Source organism: Capra hircus, chromosome 27 (genome assembly GCF_001704415.2).
Source record: "Capra hircus breed San Clemente chromosome 27, ASM170441v1, whole genome shotgun sequence".
Taxonomy (NCBI): Eukaryota; Metazoa; Chordata; class Mammalia; order Artiodactyla; family Bovidae; genus Capra; species Capra hircus.
In genome coordinates, this window is record NC_030834.1 from 25,539,987 (window position 1) to 25,562,650 (window position 22,664).

The following is a 22,664-nucleotide window of genomic DNA, read 5'->3' on the forward strand; positions in this document are numbered from 1 at the left end:
AAATGATTTTTTGATGTAATGTTTTTCATTCTGTTGGCATACCAGTGCCAGTAAAATGTGTCTTTAAAAAAAAAAAAGAACTTTCCTACGGTAGCTGATTATCCAAATAGTTTTTTAAAGTTTTTCCTGCTTTACACCTCAGACTTGCAGTTCTTTTAGTACACATTTATACTGAATGATAATGTGATATTTGACTATATTACTAAATGTTATCTTTGTAGTCTCTTCTCCTTTTTGAACTACATTAGTAAAGAACCTGTGGCCTTTTTGTAAAATGTTTCTTTGTTTCAGCATAGTTTCCAAATAGTCAAAATGTGCCTAAATCCATAACAGTGCTAAAGTATAAACAGCCTGCCCAACTTTCTTCCCTCTTATACAATAAGTTTAAAATGCTGTGCTCCTGTGCACATGAAATTTCAAAATTATTTTCCTAAATCCTCTAACAACTCACTTGAATTCCTATCGGCCTCAAAACTAAGAACATAGAGCCCTGTAGCTCAGATTGGGGCCCCAAACCAGAAGTATTGGCAGCACCTGGAGCTTACAGAAATGCAGAGTTGTGGATCTTACCCTAGACGTACTGAGTCAGCGTCTGCATTCCCTGCATTATAATAGGGTCCTCTGGTCTTGTGAATATATTATAGGTTAAGAATTCATGTAAGGGACTATCTATATTCAAGAACACATCTAATGAGCCTTCTAGTATAGAAGACATTTAGTTTTGAATGAGAAGTGTTATTGCAACAATGAATGAGTTGGTTAATTTCTTGTTTGTGTTTTTAGAGCTAACACAAGAGTTTGATGTTTTCTGTTTCCTCCTAAGGTAATGAATGCTGTCCATGGATAGAAGAGGCTTCCCCCAGGAAGGCACCTCTAGCCAGCTGTTCCCATCCACTTTGGCTGGGTGTGCAGAACGTGAATTGAGTAGTTCTCGCAGCATTTGCTTTTAAAACATAACACATTTTTACTCCAGTATACAGATTGTTTCAACTAACACAAATTCTTCTTAAATATTAAAAGTAGTTATGGTTTATGAATCAAGGACAAGGATACCTATCATAAAAACTTGGAATAAATTCATGGGCCAGTTTTCACCCAGCTATTTGGGTAGCACAATGTATCACATAAGAAGCCCATTGATCCTCTGATTTTCTGATTCAGAAAATTGAGACTATTAAGATACTGAGATTAAAAGATATCACATCGCATTATAATAAGCTTTATTCATAAAACCTATTAGTTACCTACGAGAGTGTGGAGGTAGCAGATGAGACTTGTTTACTCCCTCTGATAAGAATCCAGCCTCAGACTGTGTGAACTATAAAAACTGTGAATTCATTACAAATTTCAAGTGGCCTGAAGCTGAAGATCACCATCCTTTTTTTTTTTTTTTCTTGCTAGACTTTAATTCTAGCCTTTTTTGCCTGCTGGAAAAGAAGTATGGTCATTGAAGCTTGAGCTCAACTGGCTAGAAAATCTTTGTCAGATTTAATACATTTCTATTTCATCAGCAATATATTTTTCATCTCTTTTAATTATCTGAAAATGGGTAGAACTCTGTAATAACAATTATGAAGATTGGTTTATGATACTCTTTTTTGGGTTTGGCTTTTAAGTCTCTTTTTAGGTTATTTCTTCTATTGAACATAGCAGACATAATGATTTTTTGTTAAGAATTCCTGATGGGCCAATAGATTAATCCTCCATTGATATCTTTATTCTTTGTCCTCTCATCAGAAGTATGACAGTTAAACTACGTAAATACATATTAAGATTAAATTATGCAAAGCATCAAGCAAAAATCATATACTTTTGGTAATTTAGTTCAATATGAACTAAACGGTATGCTGTTTGGAAACTGAGTTTAAGAGAAACTAAAGTGGTGTGTTTGTTGATGCCAAAATGTTCGGCTTCAGTAAATATACTAAGAAGCTCTGTGCCTTGTATGCACTATTTAAAAGTCTTATTTTATTCTTTTTTAATTTGGTGAAGTGCAAGTTTTGTAAATGTTAGCAATTAGATTACGCTGTATACATTTTTTGGTACTGATTTTGAGGATTTAAAGCAGATTACCTTTTAAGACTACACAGCTAAGGAACTGGTATTTAATCAAAGAGACAGTGGTATTAACTTTTCAAAATCTGAATTAGACAAATTCAACACAAAGTAGACTGGAAGTCAAGAAGATAATGGGGTAGCATATCCTTGCAATTCACTCATCCTTGCTAGAAGTAGGATGTTTTATATTCAGTGACTTTATGAAAGAACCAGTCCATTTTATAAATCATTTGAGTGCAGTTCTTTGAGCAATAGGATGGTGGTCTTTTTCAGATTTTCTTTAAAGTGAAAGATTTTGATGACAATCTACTTAAAGAAAACTCAGAAGATATGATGCATTCTTACTTTTATCTTAAAGCATTTGGTCATCATTTTCCATTACCTGAAGTGCCAGAAGTCTTAAGGGCAAGAGCATCATATAATGTATCAAGAATTATATGCAGCCAGATTTTTTTCAAAGCACAGTACTAGAGCTGTTTTTACAGACAGGAATCTGTTAGGCATCCCCTCCTGTCAAACTAGAAACTAGGGGGGAAAGTGGTATTTTTATTCTTTATCTTGCTAGAGTACTTTTAATCCCCGCTTTAGCTTTTTCATGTAATTATTGAAATACATAAGTCAATACACATTAGAATCAGATATGAAAACATTTTTTAAAATAAAGTCTTTCTCATTAAGTTGTAAAGTTTCCCTTTTTGGTTTCATACAATGACTAATTTTTAAAGGGTTTTCTGTTTTGATTCTATGGGGTTATAATTTTTGGAGATGATGATATATCTCATTAGATATGTAGTATAAATTTCACCTGAGTGAACAGAGCATCAAATAGACCTACATTTTGTATATATTTATAAAATGTACCTTAAAAACACTTTCAACACTTTCCTTTAAAAAACTTAATTGCTTAGCTCAAATGTGAAGACACTTGAAGTATAAGTCCTGAGAGTCCATTAAATTATTTTGATTTTTCCTGTTTTTAGAGATTATATCATATAGGCATCAATTTAAGAATTTTTTCATTTAAAAATACTGTACAAATGCTTCATAGACATTAACTAGTTGCCATTGTGCGGTGAAAGGTTTGTTCTTTCAAAAGTAAAGAAAAACTGCATCTAAATACAATGATGAGACATTCAAGTAAGTGCTTATCTATGAATTCCCTCCTGTTATATCATAATAAAGTCTGGTTGATCACCTTTGATAGCTGTCTATATGAAATTGCCTTTGCACTGACAATCTAAATTGTTTTAAAGATACACTTTTCCTAATTGTCTACCAGAGATACTTGCAGGCAAAATTCCTGTCAACAACCTGGTTACAACATAAGTCTTTTGAGAAGAGGCGGATAACAAGATGAGGTGATTACTCATTAGTTGTTAAAGGAGTCTGAGGACAATTAGAAAGAGACTGTGATATTCGAGTACACTATACTTGAGAGAGAGATGTTGGAAATACAGCGTGTTTGACAAAACCGGTCTTCACATCATAAAGATGTGAAAATCATACACAAAGGTCTTATAACCCATGTTCATAAAAAAATTAAGCTAGGAATCATGTGATGTATGCTTCAAGAAAACCTGTGAAAAAGCTGTTACTCCATTTATGCTATCACCTAGCAAATTTTCCCTATTTTGAAACAGTACATGTGTACTGGGCCAGCTCTGAAGTTACACTGTATATATTATGGTACACAATTACTATCACATATTTACTTGTAAAATTCTGAATTTAAGAAAAAAAAGCGCCACATATAACAAACTTGTAAAAGTTAAATGCAAATCCACTTACACAATAAACCGAAATGAACGCATCCTCGAGTATGGCCATCCCACCTGTCTCCACAGACCACAAATTCTGATCTGCTTACATTTTGGTTGAAGTGATAACATTTCAACAATGGATTTTCACTAGTAACATGTATCTCTAGTGGCGATAGAGATATTCCGCATCTATCCTTCTGTGGAAAACTGCTCTAAGTAACTCCAAATATTTTAACAGCATGCACTCCTTTTCCGCCTACGCCTGCCAATGCAGGAGGCAGATCCCTGGGTGGGAAAGGTCCCCTGGAGAAGGAAATGGCAACCCACTCCTGTATTATTCCCTGGAGAGTCCTGTGGACAGAGGAGCCTAGTGGGCTACAGTCCATGGGGTTGCAGAGTCAGACACAACTGAAGCGACAGAGCATAGCACGGCCAGTTTAGAAGTACTTTCTCTTGTGGAAGCCGATTGTGTTACATACCTTCAGTGTTCTTTTACAGAGATACCACTGGAATTTTTTTTTTTTTACCTTGTCTTGGTAACAATTCATAGATTCTAATTTTTATTAAAACTTTAGCAATTTGATCATGTCACTTATTAAAAGCATTATGTTCCAACAGCGAAAATCTTGACCTTAAAATCCAGCAGTCTTTTCCTCCATTAGATTTAGAACTTACTACCAAAAAATCTTACTTTGCTATAGAACTCAGGCAACTGTGTTCCACTTTGTTAATGGTCCAAACCCTGCACTTTCCCCTTGTCTTTGCCATAATGGACGTTATTCTTTTACAGTAGTGTCCTGATTTGTAGCAAGTGGACAGCACCAAAGGGATGAGTTCAAGTAGTTTGAACTCAAATTTGAAAGGAACTCCTGTGGATGATGCACAGGTATCTCCCACCCTGATCTTCAGTGTAGCAGGAGGCTCTGAAATAGGATCTTCCAAAAAAAAAAAGGGGGGGGGGATGTAGGAGGATTCTTGTCCATAATGCAGTCTAGATTACTAAGATCTCATTCTGTGACACCCTTTAATTGTTCTTTACCAACGAAAAGTTCAAATGAGTCTGGCCAATGCCAATAAAAACAATTTAAATCACCTGCAACCCTCTCACCACAGGAGAAGTGAAGTTGCTCAGTCATCTCCAACTCTTTGCGACTCCATGGACTGTAGCCTACCAGGCTCCTCTGTCCACGGGATTTTCCAGGCAATAGTACTGGAGTGGATTACCGTTTCCTTCTCCAGGGGATCTTCCCGACTCAGGAATTGAACCCGGGTCTCCCACATTGTAGACAGACGCTTAACCGTCTGAGCCACCAGGGAAGCCCCACAGGAGAGCTGACAGCAAGAACAAAACTGGTGCCAATGCCAAAACATAGATCTTTGATATTCTTGTCATAGCCAATATTCAGTATTTCTGTAGTTTGCAGTTGGGGAGACGAGGAATGTGTTATATATACATATTTTCTTTTTTTATTTCTAAGTACCAGTTAAGTCAAAGGGGGCCTTTTGATAAGTGACTTTAAGCTCTGGTTTATGCTAAAACAGCTCCTCATTGCTCGTAAAGGACAGTATTATTTTATGATGGTTCATGAAAACTACTTTGTGTTACATCTTCCAGGGAAGGTTTAATAATGTAAGGAGTTCAAGCCTGACCTGAACTTAATAGTTCGTTTGGCAGGCAAAGGTGCTTAATCAATTTAAGAAAAAAGAAAACATGCCATAGAGTTCTGCTGACGTTGAATTAAAAGAACTGATACCACGGAAAGCTTCAGTTCTGTTTATTCAGCTGAAACTAAGATTATTTTCAGAATTTAGATTTCATGTCTTTTTCTGTCAGTAGGTATAGCCCCTGAAGCCTAGTATTAAAAGTATCTTAAATGACCTATCCAAACATTTATTGTGTGAAAGCTGAGTATTTTTAAAATGCAACCTAGACTACACACTGTTAGTGTAACATGCAAACATGTTTTAAAGTTCTTTAAAAAATATTACTTAGGCAAGAAGTAGAGGATATGAGCGAGCCCTGGAACAGCTAGAATCTACAGGACAGTCGGTATATACATGTACACTTCAGGTATGGTCTTTTGGTTTGTTTATGCTTTTGCTACATGGTCTTTGCAGGGGTTTAAGACACCAGCCATTAATAAACACTGTTCTTGTTAGAAAAAAGAGGTGTATGACACAAGTGAAATGGGTCCCCACCAAACACCTTACATTGTCACAAGTGTTTAGATTTGATCAACTCAACTTTTTCTTGCTCCATGCTTCTTTTACCACCATCAGTTATACCATTCCACTTCAGTTTGTACCAACTTAGTGATCTCTCTACTTGTGTGAAATATTCTTACCTGTAGTTATTCCGGACTCTTAATAGAAACTAATTCTTTGGTTACTTGAAACTCAGCACAGATTTCTCAAAAGTGAAGAACAGCTGGGCAGTACTGATAACATCTGACTCATTAAGAAAAACACTCAAAATCATGTCTTGTTTGCCACAGTTAACTGCTGACAGTGTGTCGCACTCTTCAAGTAACTCTTCTCATCAGAAAGCTGTCAGTCTTTTCTCTGGATGTATTTCTTTGGGCTACTGCATTCAGACATGATATATAACTCACCATCAGTAAACGGCTTTGCTTAGCTAAGAAGTGGGTCACTTGTAAACATACTTTGGTTGCAGCTTTATTTTCGTGAAGAAACTTCTGTTATAAGATACACCATTTTAAAAGTTTTAATTCTAATTCTCCTGTTGCTGTCCCATGAGTTGGGAATATTGTGATGAATGTTTAGTCTGGTTATGTCAACATATTTTTTTTTTAAGGCAGTTACAGTGTCACAGTTGACTGTAATCTGATAATATAATCCACACTCCAATGTGCCTTAAAAGCACACCATTCAAAGTGCACTTTTCTTGTTTTGACACAGTGGGTATGAATTGGTAACCTAAAAAAATAATAAAATGTATGGTACAGAGATTCACATGGCATAACAATTGCTGTCGGGTCATCATCTCTATCACTGATTTGTAGCAAACCAGGCAACAATGTGAAATGTTAAGACTGCCCTGGGCAGTTTCTGTAGCAGCCACTCAACTTTCCCTCTAAAGTGGAAAGATGGCCACAGACAGCGCATAAATGAATGTGGATACAATCCAATAACCTTTATTTATGGATGCTAAATGTTGAATTTCATATAATTTTCACACATCAAGAAATATTCTTTTTTTCCCCGACCGTTAAAAACTATAAAATCCATTCTCATGTCACTGGCCAGAGAAAAACAGGCAGCAGGCTGGTTTTGGCTGATGGGCCATAATTTGCTGACTCTTGCTCTAGTAGACTTAACAGAATATGGTTGAGTCCAGAATTAATGTCTTAGGAACATTAAAAAATGATCAAGCAAATATCTTTGATCCAAAAGCTATATTTAGTGAGGGTTATATTATTATTCTTTTAGAAGTTATAAAATGTATTAATTCTTGAAACCAAAACTGATACAAACTATGAAATTCCACAAACTACATGGCTATTCAAAAGGCAATCTTTGTAATTATTTTTTTAAGGAAGTGAAGATCAAAAGAAAAAGAAACCAATTAGATACCTGCTGTATTGACTTTAAAAGGAAGCCACAGTAAGTTAGATCAAATGCATTTACTTTTGTCTTTCAGAATAAATGCATCCCTGGAAAGGGGAGTCAGAAGTCAAGTCTTAACATTTGGTAGAGGTATGCATAAAAAAATAAGCAAACACTGTTGTCCTGTAGAAGGCTCAGGTTGATTTTTTTCAATGAAGACATTAAAAATCATGTAGTAAACGAAATTACTGAGTTCTGTTCAGTTGCCGAAATTTAAAAACAAAAAACCACAATATCCCAAATATTTTTAAAACAAAATTACCAGCCACCAACATATGTAAGAAAACATTTCTGAAGCCTTTATTTACAAAAGCTTTAAAAACAAATAATCCCTCTGTTTTGCAAATGTTTTGTTTAAAAAGGACCACCCAGTTACAGCATTGAAGTATCATGAATAAAGAATGTACAAGGGAAACAAACTAATGTGGCTAACATTTGGAGATTTGCTAATATTACTGATTGAAGTGCAGATGACACACATCATAACTTGTAGTCCGTCACCTCAGGGCAGTTAATTATTACCAAAATGCCTTCCTACGCATGCTCTGGTCTGGTCACATATTCCACATGGCTAAATATTTCACAGTCTCTTTTGTCAATATATATAAAATAGATTGCAAAGATATACACAAAAAAATAAACAAGCATTACACTCCTCAGGTAGTTTTATTAGCTATACTGTATATAGCTAATAAATATATAATTTTGTATTACGTTGTTTTGCACCAAATTTCTCCATTATTTATCTTTGTAGCAACTATGAAAGCTCGAATTTTTTTGTAATTTAATTTGGTACAAAATATACCTAAAGACTTGGCAATCTTTGGATTTGAATGAAATTGATTTGTGGCGTCAACAAATCAAGAGCATTGTAAATATGGCTATAAAATTTTTTAAAATAAGGGTAAACAGAGATGGAATAAAAAGAAGCAGATAAGGGAAGTGTGCTATCATAAAATAACTGCAGCTTCAACATCTTGGGTACCAGTTTCCCGGCAGACATTAAATGTCCAATCACAAAGCATTTTTCCTGAAGGGTGTAAAGCTGGTTTGAAAAACACTTCAGTCACAGAGCAGCCTACACACATGCCAATTAGAAACTGACAGACACTAGATGTGCTTGGAAGGTTAACTACTACGCACAGAAACAGCAGTTACTAAGCTCCTCAGTAGTTTTTTGTCTTTTCTTTTTTGTTGTCCTGCTGATTCAACCATTTGCACAGTGCATGTGCTATATTCCATGGGTCAAAAACAAGTAAATATGGTAAAAGTTGGCAGATGGTCATTTTTCCAGCTAAGAGCAAGGAAAACCAAAACTGCTGATAAAACAGAGGATTTGAGTCAGAATCACTCTCTAAAGTGCAAAATTGATGGTCCACAATCTCAAATAGCTAAAACTCCTGCAGAATGGAAGGGAGACATGAAACAGGGAAATAAATTACAGTCAGTGCTAGTTAATTTAGGAACGGGAAAAAACAAACCAAGCTCAAGTAGGTGAAGTTTATCAAAGTATTCAATACCGTGGAGCTTTCCCCACTCACACACTCCTACTAACAAGTGTATTTAAGGCCGGATTGAACCTGAATACTTTTCTATTTATTAAGATCTGAGATAGGAATGGTAGATACTTAGTGCTGAGAGGCAGAAAAATAAGCTATGAAGAAAAAAAAAAAGTAATGTCTACTGTCCAAGGGATTCAACCAGAGATAAAACCTATATACAAGCATGTGTGTATCTCAAATAAAATAAAAATAAGAGAACTATTTCATGTCATGACTGCTTGCTGGCTTCCTCTTCATATGCATTCCCTGTGCCATTCTGTACATAGGATGAACCAGAACCAAGGCCATACAAATGACCACAATATTTGGCATCATCAATATGATCTTCAAAGAACATCTAAAAAGGAATTTTGGAAGAAAAAAAAAAAGATAATTTTAACCAAAAGGTACGACTGGTAATTTATATTTCAGCAATGTAAGTACTGATTATTCCTTAACTATGACAGCTCTTATCTATGGTGCTCCTCTGAAGCCACACATTTAAATTAAACATATAAGACTGATGTTCTTAAGAAGTACAGAGTTCAAAAGAAATCAAAGAAAAAGACTACCAAAAACTACGTAAACACAGTGCCTTTCCTATTAACACTCAGACCATTTTATGAGAATTTGTAATAATGGAAAAATGGCAGGCATTTTTAGTCCATTAATTTAATAATACTTAATCATGAGAATGAATAAAAATAGCCAATAATGGGTTGGAGAAGGGGCTAAGGTTTATAAGTAGCCTTAAGTCTATGTGAAAGGCCAAGACTTTTGGCTAAAAACAAACCCCCAAACATGTCTGGACAGCAAAATCTGAAAATTCACATCAGGTTATTATCCTTAATAAAGCCAAGAAAAATAAAGATAACAAATTAATAGCAGAGAATCCACCGTTAACCAAACTACCAAGGCATATTTTTAAATGCAAAGCTGAGAACGCAAAAGGTTGTCTTTTAATTCTCTAATGGAGCACTATGAAAACATACAAAACAAAATATTTACTTGTCAGGAATACAGTCCAAATCACTTCTGAATCAATACCACTTGGCAAAATAGCTAGATGCTTCCTATTACACGTATTATTAATACATTTCTACAAAAAGCTCTAAATTCCCAGAATTATCCTCAGTCATTTCTTTAATGTCTAACAGGATATACTCTAAAGAATTCTACAGTATTTTGCAAAAAGGAAAACGTTTTCGTAAGCAAAAATGTCCAGTTTTCGCATAACTGGCTTTCTTTTCTTTCCATTTATCTATTAAGTACACCTGTGCCCATCACTTAACCTAAGAGTAGACTTGGATTCATTAAATTTCATTTTTCTGTAGCTGACTTCTTTATACTTGAAGAACTTCTCTCTGCCTTTTGCCTCTTAAGGAATGTCTGCCCAACATGATTTTTGACTTAGCTACTATTTCAGATTTATTTAACCTCTTTAGAATTCAAAACCTCTTTGTAAGAATCAACTAAACAGCATGAGTCCTACTCTGTAAATCCTCAAAGTACTGAAGTACAGCAACAGTTTAATACCTAAGAAAAGACAGTGCCAGGGAAAACTTAATTATATGGATTCCTTGACTTGACAGAACAACACTAATGTGATTAACAGGAAGTACTCTGGAGTTCCCCTATTAATGTGTATAACCCTGGATGAACGCTACTGCCTCTAGCCTCGCCTTCCTTATCTAAGAAATAATATGGTTGGACCTACATAATTTCTAAGGTAGTTTAAGTTTTGTATTCTACTGAGAACTTATTTTCTTTTTTTCCTTCTGAACTGCATTTCAAGATGACTAATGTTTGATTACTTTCATTCAAGTGTGGTGGATATAACTTAGATGGCAACTGTAATTATATCTTCACTTAATATGTACTTATTGCCCCTGAAATTTTTGCCATTATATTTTAATGTTCTCAACCTAATAATCAACTGAGAAAAAGGCACTGATGTCTTCATACTTCTCTCATTTTGAAAAAGGCCATTCCTGTGAGCAATGAGTCAGATCCTGCCTGATGCTGTGGTCCTATCCGTTCCAGCTCTAACTGTTCAGCAACTTCCTGTAAACCACCCTACAAGAAAGAAAAATTGCTTGTCAAAAGAAAAACATTGCAACATCTGGATTCAAAAATTATATAACATAGACAATGATCAAAACAGCAATGAGTTTCAGTAAAGATGGACCTTATGAAGATCAGCAGAAAATAAGAATGTGAATCACTGATGCATTGGTTGAATGTGGGAGATGTTTATAATTCAATAGAAAATTAGATCTTAATTGGGGAAATTTATCTTCATCATACCCTTTAAGGCATGTGATGCAAGTAATTTCCCTCAAGATATGGGGGCAGCAGATCGTATACAAGGTAACACAGGCTAACGTTTACAGAGTACACTCACAGGCCATCTCTCCATCCATCAATTCTTATAAAATGGACTGTAGGCAGGTACTTTATAAATTTTCTTAAGCTTCATATAAATAGCTTCATCTAAATAATTTGCACAAAACAAAGCTGTTATGACTATCAATCCTTGACTACAGTTTTTGTTAGATAAAAAGAAAAAGAGCATGTTGTTATGAGAATATAACCCTTTAGAAGGGTCTGCTCAACACCCACCTGTGTAAATACTGCTAGGATTAGAAAGGAAAGATAATGAGATTGAAAGAAAGGAAGGGAAAGAATAAAGAGAGAAGGAAAGAGGGGGAAATAGGAGAAGAGAAAGCAAAGAAACAAACATCAGGACGAATGACAAAATGCACACAAAGAAATTTCTCTCTAAACTGTTAAGGCCTCTACCAGCAAACTAGCCCTTTCCTACATCACAGCTTGCAACAGTGCTTTGCACAGCAGTTGCTTCAGGGCTAAAAACAGCACAAGGATCAGGTATCATTAGCAGCTGCTCAGGAGAGCAACAGAGTAGGCATTCAGTATGGCTGACTATACGTCAGAAAGTACCTTTGTCATCAACCTAAATTTTAACACTGCCAGTTACTCAGGGCATATTCAGAATGTCTAATATGCTCAGAAAATTTTCAACAGCATACTTATAATCAATAATTTGGTTCTCTGTTTGCCCAAACTGTCACTATTCAGACATGTCAAATTTAAAAAGCGTATTTCCACAGCCAGATAAAAATATTTAGGCCCTGGCTTCTCGGCATGTAATTCTTTCAAGGGATATGCTGTCTAGAGACACGAGGACAGCCTACTGTAAGTTCACCTGAGTCACAGAAGAAGTCTATTCAGATTGCACAGAATTCTGCTTTTCTTTGGTACTACAAACATGAAGTAGTATTTCTTAAAAACTTCCCCAATTGTATGCTATATCCTGTAATGAGGTAAGGAAACTTCAGCCCAAAGACTGTTTCTCTCAGGATTTTCAGTTCATCTGTCAAAAGCAAAGCTTCCTTAAGTCAATTCCTAAATTATTTCTTCCTACATAAAAGTAAAACTCTTAAAGTTTTCACCATCTCCTAAAAGTATGACTCCTTGCACTTCTAAAAAGCTGGGGAGGAGCAAGCTTGATCAGCCTTGATGTAGGTTCTATGAAGCAACAACTTATATGTAAATGTTTTTCTTGAGTTACAGCTTAAGCACAAACATACCTGAAAAAATAAAACCACTATGTTCTTTAGGAGTCTGTACCCCTATCAGTGAATTCACTCTAAAACGAAGAGCACTTTTCCTGATAAAGACACTTTCTTTTGGAAAGAATTAATGCTTAGAAGTAACAAATCATTATACACATGGTAATAAGCATCAGAATGTAAGCTGCTGTTTAGATAGGATATACCCAATTACCAGCATTTACTACTAACAAGATGATGTCCATGGGTTGGTAGTGAGGAGGAAAAAAAAAAAAGAAAAAATTCCCTTTATAGGAACATGACCCTATGACTAAACCTGAGAATATAACCTCTCACCAAGATAAGCTGAAGGGGAAACTCTTTTTGCTACATGACTGACTCTAGCTGCACACTGCTGGTCCCGAGACTTCCTCCTACATGGGAAGATTATGTGTTGGGAGACAGGGAGAAGTTGCATTTCTGTGTCAGACTCTCAGATTCTGTGCTAGTTCATGTTCAACGTGGCAAAAGAATGACAAGAATATGATCTTTGGTTTGAATCTTGCTAAAGCTTATTCTGCAAATATATATAATGAAGCCTTGAATAAGGATTTCTTATAAACTTTTTTATGCAAAAAAGGAATCAGATGACAATGTATAATCAGATAATGTGCATTTAATATAAAACTTAAAAATAAGATTTAAATCAACATCCAACCCAGCATCTTTTAAGTCAGTTACCCGCTCTGAATAGCGTGTTGATTACCAAAAAAAACCATTTAAAGACTTACTTTGAGATTTTTGCAGCTCTTCATGAGGTACTTCACATCATAAATGACAGGAAAAAACAATCGAAGGATCTCAAAGAAGTCAAGTTCTTCTTCAGGCAAGTTAGAGTTGGTCAGGATTTTGATTAAGTAGCCAAAGTCATAACCACTATGAAAGGGTTAAAGAATACAGAAGAGGGACCATAAAAACCATAGAAGTGAAAAAAACATTTTTTTTTCAATACAACTTTTAAGTGAGTCACACCGTAAACGGGAGAGGAAAAAAGAAAGGAACCAGAAAAAATGCACAAAAGAACAGAGAAAATAAACACATTTACAGTTATAATGAGGAAATGCCATCATTCACAGACAGTGATAAGAACCTGTCATATCATCTATCAGGAATGTTAGTATACAAATCTCTACAACTATCCTAGGGCTGTAGTCACTGAACTACTATTTAGCAGATCCTTCAATAGAGAACTCTCTAAAATCAAACTGTCCACAGCAGATGTCTCAAAAAATAGAGATGAAAGGAGACTTGGCAAAAATGTCAAAGACAGCAGAAAAACTGGCACTCAGAAGACAAAATAATGCCTATCTTCCCATCATTTATATAATACAATCATACATTTCAAAAACCCAAACAGTAATTCCCTACCAAAGTATTTTCACTTAAGTAATTTTATAAAGAAATACTCTCTTCCCTCAAAATTTTGTTCCTATCTCAATCCCTCAGAGATACTAGTGGGAATGTTGTACATGAAAGAAGTGAAGCAAGTAAAGGCTGAGAACTAGTATCTAGAGAACAAAAAGCCAACTCCCACATACTCAAATCAAGGGCCTGTCCCTACTGTCTGACTTTTTCACAGCTTTATACCTCCCTGCACTCCATCCCACAATAACACCCCTTCTCTTCCCTGTCAATCTTTCCTTAAGATCTCGCACAGGATGCCTTCCCCCAAGAGCCCCACTCCCACAGATTTTTCAGACAAGCTGTTTTCTGTACCACCATTTAAAGCACATGTACTGTTTTCTCCACTTCTTTAAAGGGCAGGTGTCACATCTTGAAATTTTTTTTCCCTTAAGACACATAGTTGGGACTTAAATATTTGATGAGAAAGGCTATTTAACATACCTTTTAAAGTGAGAGTACATATAAAATTTCTATTCAGTGTTTAGAGTTTTACTTCTTACTTTAAAAAGAGGGGAAAAAAAGCTTTAACATTGAAAACCATAAGGAATATCAAGATATAAACAATAAAATCAGAGATTATAGCCTATTTTGTAACTTAATTCCTAGAATCTTATCAAACTGCTTGACATACGGTAGATAACAACTGTTTTTTTGATGGATAAATGTTTTCATTCTAAGGCTTAGAAATGTTAACTCTATTTATTAAATAAATAAACCTATGTAATAACACAGATTCCAAATGGCGTTGCTGGACTTAAACCAAGGTCTGTTTTTTCAGCCTCCACTCTTTCCACTATGCAATACTGTCTCCCTTAGTCTGAAATGGATCCCACATCATTAAATGAACCTTTAAGGAGACCAACATTAGCCTGTTGAGCTATATGGCAGCCAATTCTCTGCTGAACTAAGCCTGAAATGCTGACACCATGACCCAAGTCAAGTGTGAAGCAGCTAGAAAATGGTAACACAAATACCATTTGCAATGCAATCTTTTACCTATGAAACGATAACCATTTGACCCCTTCACAGAGGACTACTCCTGATGTCATAAGAAGTTCTGCAAAGTACTGGGTCTCAATTCCTTCCTCCTCATGTTTTTTAAACTGGATACCAGATGTTGTGAGCAGCTCTATAGAGTCTTGGGCATACATGTCCTCCCTGGCAGGAGAAAAAGAAAGACAACATTCAAAACTGCCATATTTCAAACTATGTTTCTCCCACTGACATCTACAACTACAGTGCCAGAAATATCAAGAGAGAATGGGCCTGAATCCATTTGTTCCAACATTTCATATATACGGAAGGTAAATGCGACTGAAATACAAAGGTCAACTTAATTTTAGAAGAATGTTCATACAGCAAATTATCATTTGAAACAGTCCAATGGTGAGATTTTAATCTTTACTATCCATCTCATTAGCCTTTCACAAATTAAGTAAATTTAACTGGGTTCAAACAAAAAAAAGGGTCTTCTACTCACCGTAGCTACCACCACAGAGTAACAGACATGTTCTTATCCAGGCTTTCAGTCTCAGCAGCCATTTTAATGCTGCCAAACAGAGCTGCAGCCACAGTGGTGAAGCCTGTGTCTATCTCCCAGGTTCTCAGCAGAGAGAAGGGAGAGAGACTGAAGGGAAAACTCCTGCTGTGCCAGCATTAAACCACAGTCTGTCTTAAAGAAGGAGGAGTTGCTTCCTCTCACTACCATGAGCCTCTCAAACAGTTCCAATCAGCAGTAAGCTGTTTAAAATCAAAGACTCTGCTGGAGCAGCATTAATTTCTCCTTCTAACAGCTTTACTCCTAGAAGATTACTTCTCAAAAATCAAGCCAGGAAATCTAAATATAAACCAATCTTTCAAGATTTTACTTAAGCCAAAAAGAAAACCATCTTTAATATCCAAGCACAAGCACACGGGTATCCAAAATACTATATTAAATCAAAAAAGTGATCAAAATAAAGGTATGTTTCTGAGAATGGAAAGTATTTCATGTAGTGCCCACTGGATGTTTCTATTTACTTTGAAAATTGTGAGAATACTGATTTCTACCACTTAGCAAAAGAAAGTTCTATAAAAGCTTTAATAAAACTAAGCCAAAAGGAATATTGCCTTTGAAAAGTAATAAAACTAGCATATGAAATATTTAAAAACAGGAATTGTAACAATTAATCTTAAGTCAAAATTCCCTGGAAAATTATGCCAGAAAACTCTTTCAAAAGGATGTCTGAATAAACCCAATACAAGTTTTTTCAATTACACAACAGGTATTACTGTCCTTGTTATACTAAAACATGTACTTTAAACAAGTGGAATCTCAGTCATCATGCCCAGATGCTCACTAAGAGACATGCTCTAGCAACTATAACCAACCAAAGGCATAAGAGACTCCTTCTCCAGGCTCACATTATTCTGGGCCATATGCTCACTTTACTTTTACAATCTCTCTCTTAATCACAATTTAAGCTTGAAGAGGGCAATGATTTTTGTCTGTTTTGTTCAATGTTATATTACCAGGGAGTACTGCACTATTTAAATCAGTATTTCCCAAACTTGCCCAATGATAATAATCACTCAGATTAACTTGTCAATAATATGGATTCACAAGTGCCACACCTGGACATACTGTATCGCCATCTCCAGGAGAGAGACCTGGGTGAGTACTCTGGTGTTTCATGATCAAATATCATATTCTACTTTACTTTTCATGTATGTATCAAGTCCAAATTCACTTTAGAGCAAATTCCCAAACACTGATCAGTACCTAACAGTTCTAATTCTTGGAGTTCAGCAACAGAAAGCAGACAGAAGAGTTATAATGACCATGACCAACTTTCCTCAACATTATGTCCCTGGGACCTAGCACCGCTGCCGACACATCCATTCTAGGAACTCAATAAAAGTCAATTTTCACCTTTCTTCAAAATATCCAAGATTCATGGTGCTCTTTCTCCACATTAGGTAGAACCGGTTTTATTTTCCAACTGACCCTTTCTACTAAATAATATTTTTCACTACATCCTTAAAGATCTCTCAAGATATTAACATTAGGATGAATGGCAATAAAACTACAGCAAGAGTTTTGCTGTATGAGAAAAAATGTACGAGAAAAGAAAACATCTTTCAGAAAATACAATAACAAAGCAGTTGTTATAAGACCAAAGATGTTTCTAGAAAGGAAAAATGTCTATTTTACCAAAACTGAGACCCTGAGAGGTCACCTACTACTCACATACTGAGATCACAGCACTACCTTAGTACAGAACAAGGATCTGATGATCAGCTTGGGAAAAAAGCAATATAGAGCAAATGAAATGGTAGAGAACCGATTTTAAAAAGGGTTACCTTTCAGGAAAAAGATAAAAGGGAATTTTCAGAATTAAAGAACTTATAAAACGTTTAATCAGTCTAAATAGAGATAAGTACCTTTCACCCTTGACAAAGTTCTGGAGAGTATATTATTAAATCCAACAGAGTGAAAACAGAGTCAGGCTAAACATAATGCAATTAGAAGCCATACTATTACACCACTGATAACACTATCCTCTAAGCTCATCAGCCCTGCTTGTTTTTAGATCTTACATATGCTAAGTATCACACTACAGAGAACAGAGGTCCTTAAATGGCACTACCAGCAATTGGGGCTTCTCTAGTGGCTCAGATGATAAAGAATTCGCTTGCAATATAGGAAACCTGGGTTTGATCCCTGGATCAGGAAGAAATCCCTGGAGAAGCGAATGGCTACCCACTCCAGTATTCTTGCCTAGAAACTCTCACAGATAGAGGAGCCTGGTGGGCTATAGTCCGTGGGGTCACAATGAGTTGAACAAGACTTAAGGGACTGACTACCCCCACCACTACCACCATTAATTGTCCTACAGCTTCATTTACTATTTTGCAAATTGGATATAAGATCATATGAAACAAGCAGAGACTGTCAAACAGAAGGATACTGCAGAACAGTAACATACTCAGAATGTATTCAGCATTTCCCCATCTTACAGTCAGTTTGTAAACAATCTGCCCTCACCCAAAAACAATGGAAACTTCCCTAAGCTATCAAGACTACTCTTACCAATTATACAGAAGTACTGTAAGTAAAGAAACTGGGTTGTGACCCAGGACTTGAGTTAGAATTCAGATTCCAAGTTGTTTCCTAAAAGAAACACCAGGCTCGAGGATACTAAATACTTCTCCCATATGTAACCTGTAAGAGGTTCTGTGGGCTGGGCTGACGCAATAACTGATTTGAAAGGAAAATGCACCCAAGTTTCTAGGAATGATCTTATTATCACCTCTGATGAGCCTTCTATTCACACAATGGACTATAACCATGATAAGAATCTCTTCATGAGAAGGATAACTTTTACAACAAAGACATATATATTTCAAATTGCACACAAAGTTTGAAAGAAAAATTAATGTTGTAAAGTTATATTTTTTCTATCAAGAAATATTTTCAAAACCCAGTTTTCCAAATTTCAAAATAGTGGCAGTTATGCTTTTAAAATAACAGCTCTAAAACTCAAAAGTTTCAGCATTTAAGTCTTCTTTATCATGATTTTTTTTGTCCCATGATAAAAAGAAGAAACAAAGTTTTGAAATTTTAGGTTTTAAATATTTCCAGAGTAGCAATACCAAATTTCATTTGTTGTACCTGATGGAAATTAATTTCTAAAATTAAACTAAAAAAAACAAGTTTGGGTTAAATTTATTTCCTACTTACGTCAAATTAAATTTAAAGTTAAACTGCCAAGTTGAAGTTCCTGGTGGGTATTCTCCTTGCTCATTCATAAATGTCAGTCCTAGCTGAATTATCTTCAACAAGTCTACATTACACCGCAACAGTTGGTACTGATAGTCAGCATTGCTCCTGAATTCTCCAATGGGTCTTGCAACCACGCCTGGAAACTCGGTGTCCTGTAAAATAGTTTTAAGGGTCATTACTTACTAAATGGTTGAAACCACAATCCAAAAATTCCTAGAATAATTAATTTTGAGTACACATTGAAGAATCCTGTTAGGGGTGATATTCTACACAATTCATGTTCAATTACAATGTACCTTTTAACTAGGAAGAGTATTACTTTTTAAAACCATAAAACCACAAACTTAATGACTTCGTCTTACTTTAAATATCATATCAGGAAAAAATTACCATGTATAATGTACACATAATAAATGTAACTAAGTGCTCTATTCCTGAGGAAGGAGGAAGAAAATTACAAATTCATGTTTTTCAACAAGTATGTGAAACTATGCTCGCAGTATTGTAATATTAAAACCAATGAAGACGGTTAAAAAGACTAGAAAATGTACCATACTTTTTAATTGCTCTTCTGAAGTAAGTATTTAGATAAATACCAAAACCCTCCTACTTTTTTGGCCTAAAACAGTACTCTCTACACTCCAGAGAAAACATACCCTTAAAGACAGCATGCCACCACTCATTCTTGTAGAAAGCTATCACATATCTAAAGCTGTCACTGCTTTCATTTGAGAAATAAATGATCACTATTAATTTCTACCATAAAAATAACTTCATTCTAATTATGGATAAGAAAATACATCTATTAAATAGGACATTATCTGTGTACATTCAAATATTCATATTTTAACCAACCAACCTGCCCCTCCCAAAAGCAGCATAATTTATATTAAATATGCTAAGAAAATAAACATATCATTTTAGTAGTAAAATTCAAATTAAGAAACTAAGAACAAAACCTAAATTTCAATTCTTATAAAGGAGAGAAATGGAAACTTTTCTAAATTCAGTCAAACTCAACAACCACTTTATTGGATGCTATGTATTATGCTAAGTGTTGGGGGAAGAAAGGATGATTAAGATACTAAGCTCTTTCTTCTCAAAACTAATAATCTAGAATACCGTAGAGAAGTCAAAACAGACAGTGCTCAAGAAGCAAAAAAATTAATTGAGTAGACAGGCTAGGCAGAGTGAACAGTATATGCAAAACTAGAAATGATTAACAACACAGTATGTTCACGGAATTCCACTGGTAATTAAAAAACAAACAAAAAACTACAGATCAACAATGCTTCAATGGAAGATCTGAATTTTTTTGTTTGAGAAAGACATCTAGGAGTTCCATCTGGTATCAGTATCAGGCCTTAGTGTTGCTAGGAGCAGACCTGGCATTCACAGCTAGGTCCTAATGGGTCTTCTGCTGAATATAAACAATTTCACACCATAACATCAGTCAAGGCCAGTCTGTAATCATAACTGAACATATGCAAAAACACATTGTCCAAACCATAAAAATGATCAAATCTCCTTCTATCTTAAATAACAAGTGACTGTTGCTTCTTTACAGCTTTAGCCTCACTCTAGTCTTCTCTCATTCTAGTTGAGACTCATTAAGATATCCTATCATGGAATTACCCCAGCTTCCCAACAGTTCAGAGCAGAGCCCAACTTCTTCACTCCCTTCCTAAAACCACTGCCACACACCCCAATTCCTAGAAGGTCTTTCTAACACTCGCTTACGCAAATAACCCCATGGTTCTAAGAATGAATTTTCCCTCAATGCAATGAGTAAGAAACCCGACTTGTCACATTACTGGTGTGTTCTTGGTGGTCTTTAGTTGGGAGGTCACTGACAAAATTATTTTCATTAAATACCTAGAAAAAAAATCAACCAGAAGGGTTGAATTCAAGATGTTTTAAAATCCTCTTTCATAAAAGGCATTTTAAAGATTTTGCTCATAGGCATACCATAGCAACGTAATTATATTTTCGGATAACTTGACGAATTTTCTTCATCTCTTCATCCAGGTTGCAAGCCCAAACTTCACAAATTCTTTGGCTATGATCTACAGTTGCTGCTGGCATAGTGAGGGCACAAGGAGTCTAGCTGCCAAGCATCAAAATGTTATACTTGATTGAAGATTTGTTTCGTAAATACTTTATCCTTTATTTGTGTACCTGTCAAAATAAGAATCAGTTATACCAGGAATCTGAATCACAGAATGATTGAGTTGATAGAAACCTAAGAGATATTTATTTGACGTCCTTGACTTATGAGAAAATCAAAGTTTAGGATGTGACTTGTCTAAAGTCACACCACTGATCAGTAGGAGGAAAAGGACAACACAGGTTTCCTGGTTCTAATGTTAGGTTCTGCATACACACTAATCATTTTTAAAAACTTCCTATTAATAAAAAATTGCTCTGAATTCAACTCACTCTCTGAATAAAACTTTATAAAGACATCCCTTTTCAGGTAAACATGAAAAGTGACATACTGAAAGACGTAACAAGATCAGATGTTACTAGGGCAAAGGCAGTATTAGTACTTGCTTTTATTCCTAATTGAACATTCAAAGTCTGATTTAACTACAAAATTAACCAGAATTTATTTAGGTCAGATGGGAGGGGCCAAAAGTAAATAATTTTTTTCTTTTAAAAAGTTCTTTCTGAGCAATAAAGAATAGCCACAGAAACTGTTTCAATGTCTGTAACTGCTGATGGGAGAAAGAAGGGAAGCGATAGAGTCTCTGCATTTCAAACTCTAATTTCCTAAAAATCCGAGCATTTTCCCTGGTTACCAAACACACGTCACGTTTCTTACAAACACAGGTTTCATGGTAACAGTACAGACCAACATTTTGGTTCTTAAGCGGGGAAATTCCAGATCCTCTTTCGCTTTTCACACAAGTTTGAAAAAACCGTGTAACAGACAAGTGTAAAAAGGAGTTGTGACCTCCTCTTATAACTCTACAGTCACAAATGTAACCTCGCGTGCTCTAAGAACAGAAACCAAAGATCGAAGGGCTACTCCCTTTATAATCCTCTTCACTCGGCTATACACACACAGACACACACACACAATTTGGAAAGGCCCTGTCGTTGAACATTGCTTTCCTCCACCTCGCTCTCTACTACACTTCCAGAAGACCTGAAGAGGCACCAGAGGCCTTCTCGTTACTGGAGGTAGCCAACTCCGAACAGCGGGTTCCCAACGAAATGCGAGGACAGTACAGACACATTCAAGTCATAGATAACTCTCTTCCCTGGCAGAGAGCCAGCGCGAAGGCTGCTGATAACCACTGACTGGAGCCCGATTGATTCCAAGCCCCGCCGCAAGGACTGCGAGGAGCTGACGGTCTAGGCCACCGCCCTCCACTCCCAATTTCCGTCCCGCACCACTGAAGCCCCAGGTACAAAGCCTTCGCGTCATCACCCCGCGCCACCCCCTCGACAGAACCCCAGCCCCAATTACCTCCCCCCCCCGCCCCCGCCGCTCGGCCCGTCCCAGCGCCCGCCGCGCTCCAGCTGGCGCCATCGCGCGCCCTCTCAGGTTCGCCGTTCCCGCCCCCTTCCTACTTCCCCAACCCGCCCCTCCCCCCCCCCCACCAAGTCTGAGGTAGACGCGAGATCTACTTGTGTCGCTGAGCTCGCGCTCCTCCTCCTCCTCCTCGCCATAGAGACAGCACCCAGCGGCGGCAGCGGCGGTGGCGGTAGCGGCGGGGGGAGCAGCGGGTGCCCCATAGACACCGCTCGCCCGGCAAGGGGGAAAGGGGAGCCGGAGCTTCGCCGCACCGCGCTGCGCTGTCGCTTCTCGCGCGTCCGGGCAGGGGCGCCGGATGATGACGCCATCCGCAGAGGGGGCGGGGCACGCAGG

The 22,664-nt window shown here is 36.5% G+C and overlaps 2 protein-coding genes across 3 annotated transcripts in view; one reads left to right on the forward strand and one right to left on the reverse strand.

Moving 5' to 3' along the window:
* Positions 1 to 3,259, forward strand: part of ZDHHC2 (zinc finger DHHC-type containing 2) — a 66,273-nt gene extending 63,014 nt beyond the window's left edge. Inside the window, exon 13 of the mRNA XM_018042102.1 lies at positions 824 to 3,259. The gene's annotated coding sequence lies outside the window, so the exon portion shown is untranslated. The remainder of the gene's footprint in view (positions 1 to 823) is intronic.
* On the reverse strand, positions 7,720 to 22,649 carry CNOT7 (CCR4-NOT transcription complex subunit 7). Of its 2 annotated transcripts, XM_018041920.1 has the most exons (7): positions 22,424 to 22,649; positions 20,756 to 20,965; positions 18,746 to 18,939; positions 15,019 to 15,180; positions 13,350 to 13,494; positions 10,952 to 11,062; positions 7,720 to 9,344 (listed from the first exon to the last, which is right to left on the reverse strand). In XM_018041920.1, exons 2-7 carry the CDS (start codon positions 20,870 to 20,872, stop codon positions 9,216 to 9,218), a joined length of 858 nt encoding a protein of 285 aa, XP_017897409.1. In that variant the 5' UTR covers positions 20,873 to 20,965; positions 22,424 to 22,649; the 3' UTR covers positions 7,720 to 9,215. The 2 variants fall into 2 exon arrangements, with proteins under 2 accessions (XP_017897409.1, XP_017897410.1); XM_018041921.1 differs by lacking the exon at positions 15,019 to 15,180 and having other exon boundaries at positions 22,424 to 22,630.

Excerpts from the sequence above, each read along its gene's own strand:
- CNOT7 (XM_018041920.1), bottom strand. The coding sequence starts at position 20,872 with ATGCCAGCAGCAACTGTAGATCATAGCCAAAGAATTTGTGAAGTTTGG. Across the intron at positions 13,495-15,018 it reads AAATGGTTATCGTTTCATAG|TGGTTATGACTTTGGCTACT; the intron begins GTAAAAGATTGC and ends ACCCTTTCATAG. Across the intron at positions 9,345-10,951 it reads CCTTTTTCAAAATGAGAGAA|ATGTTCTTTGAAGATCATAT; the intron begins GTATGAAGACAT and ends ATTCCTTTTTAG.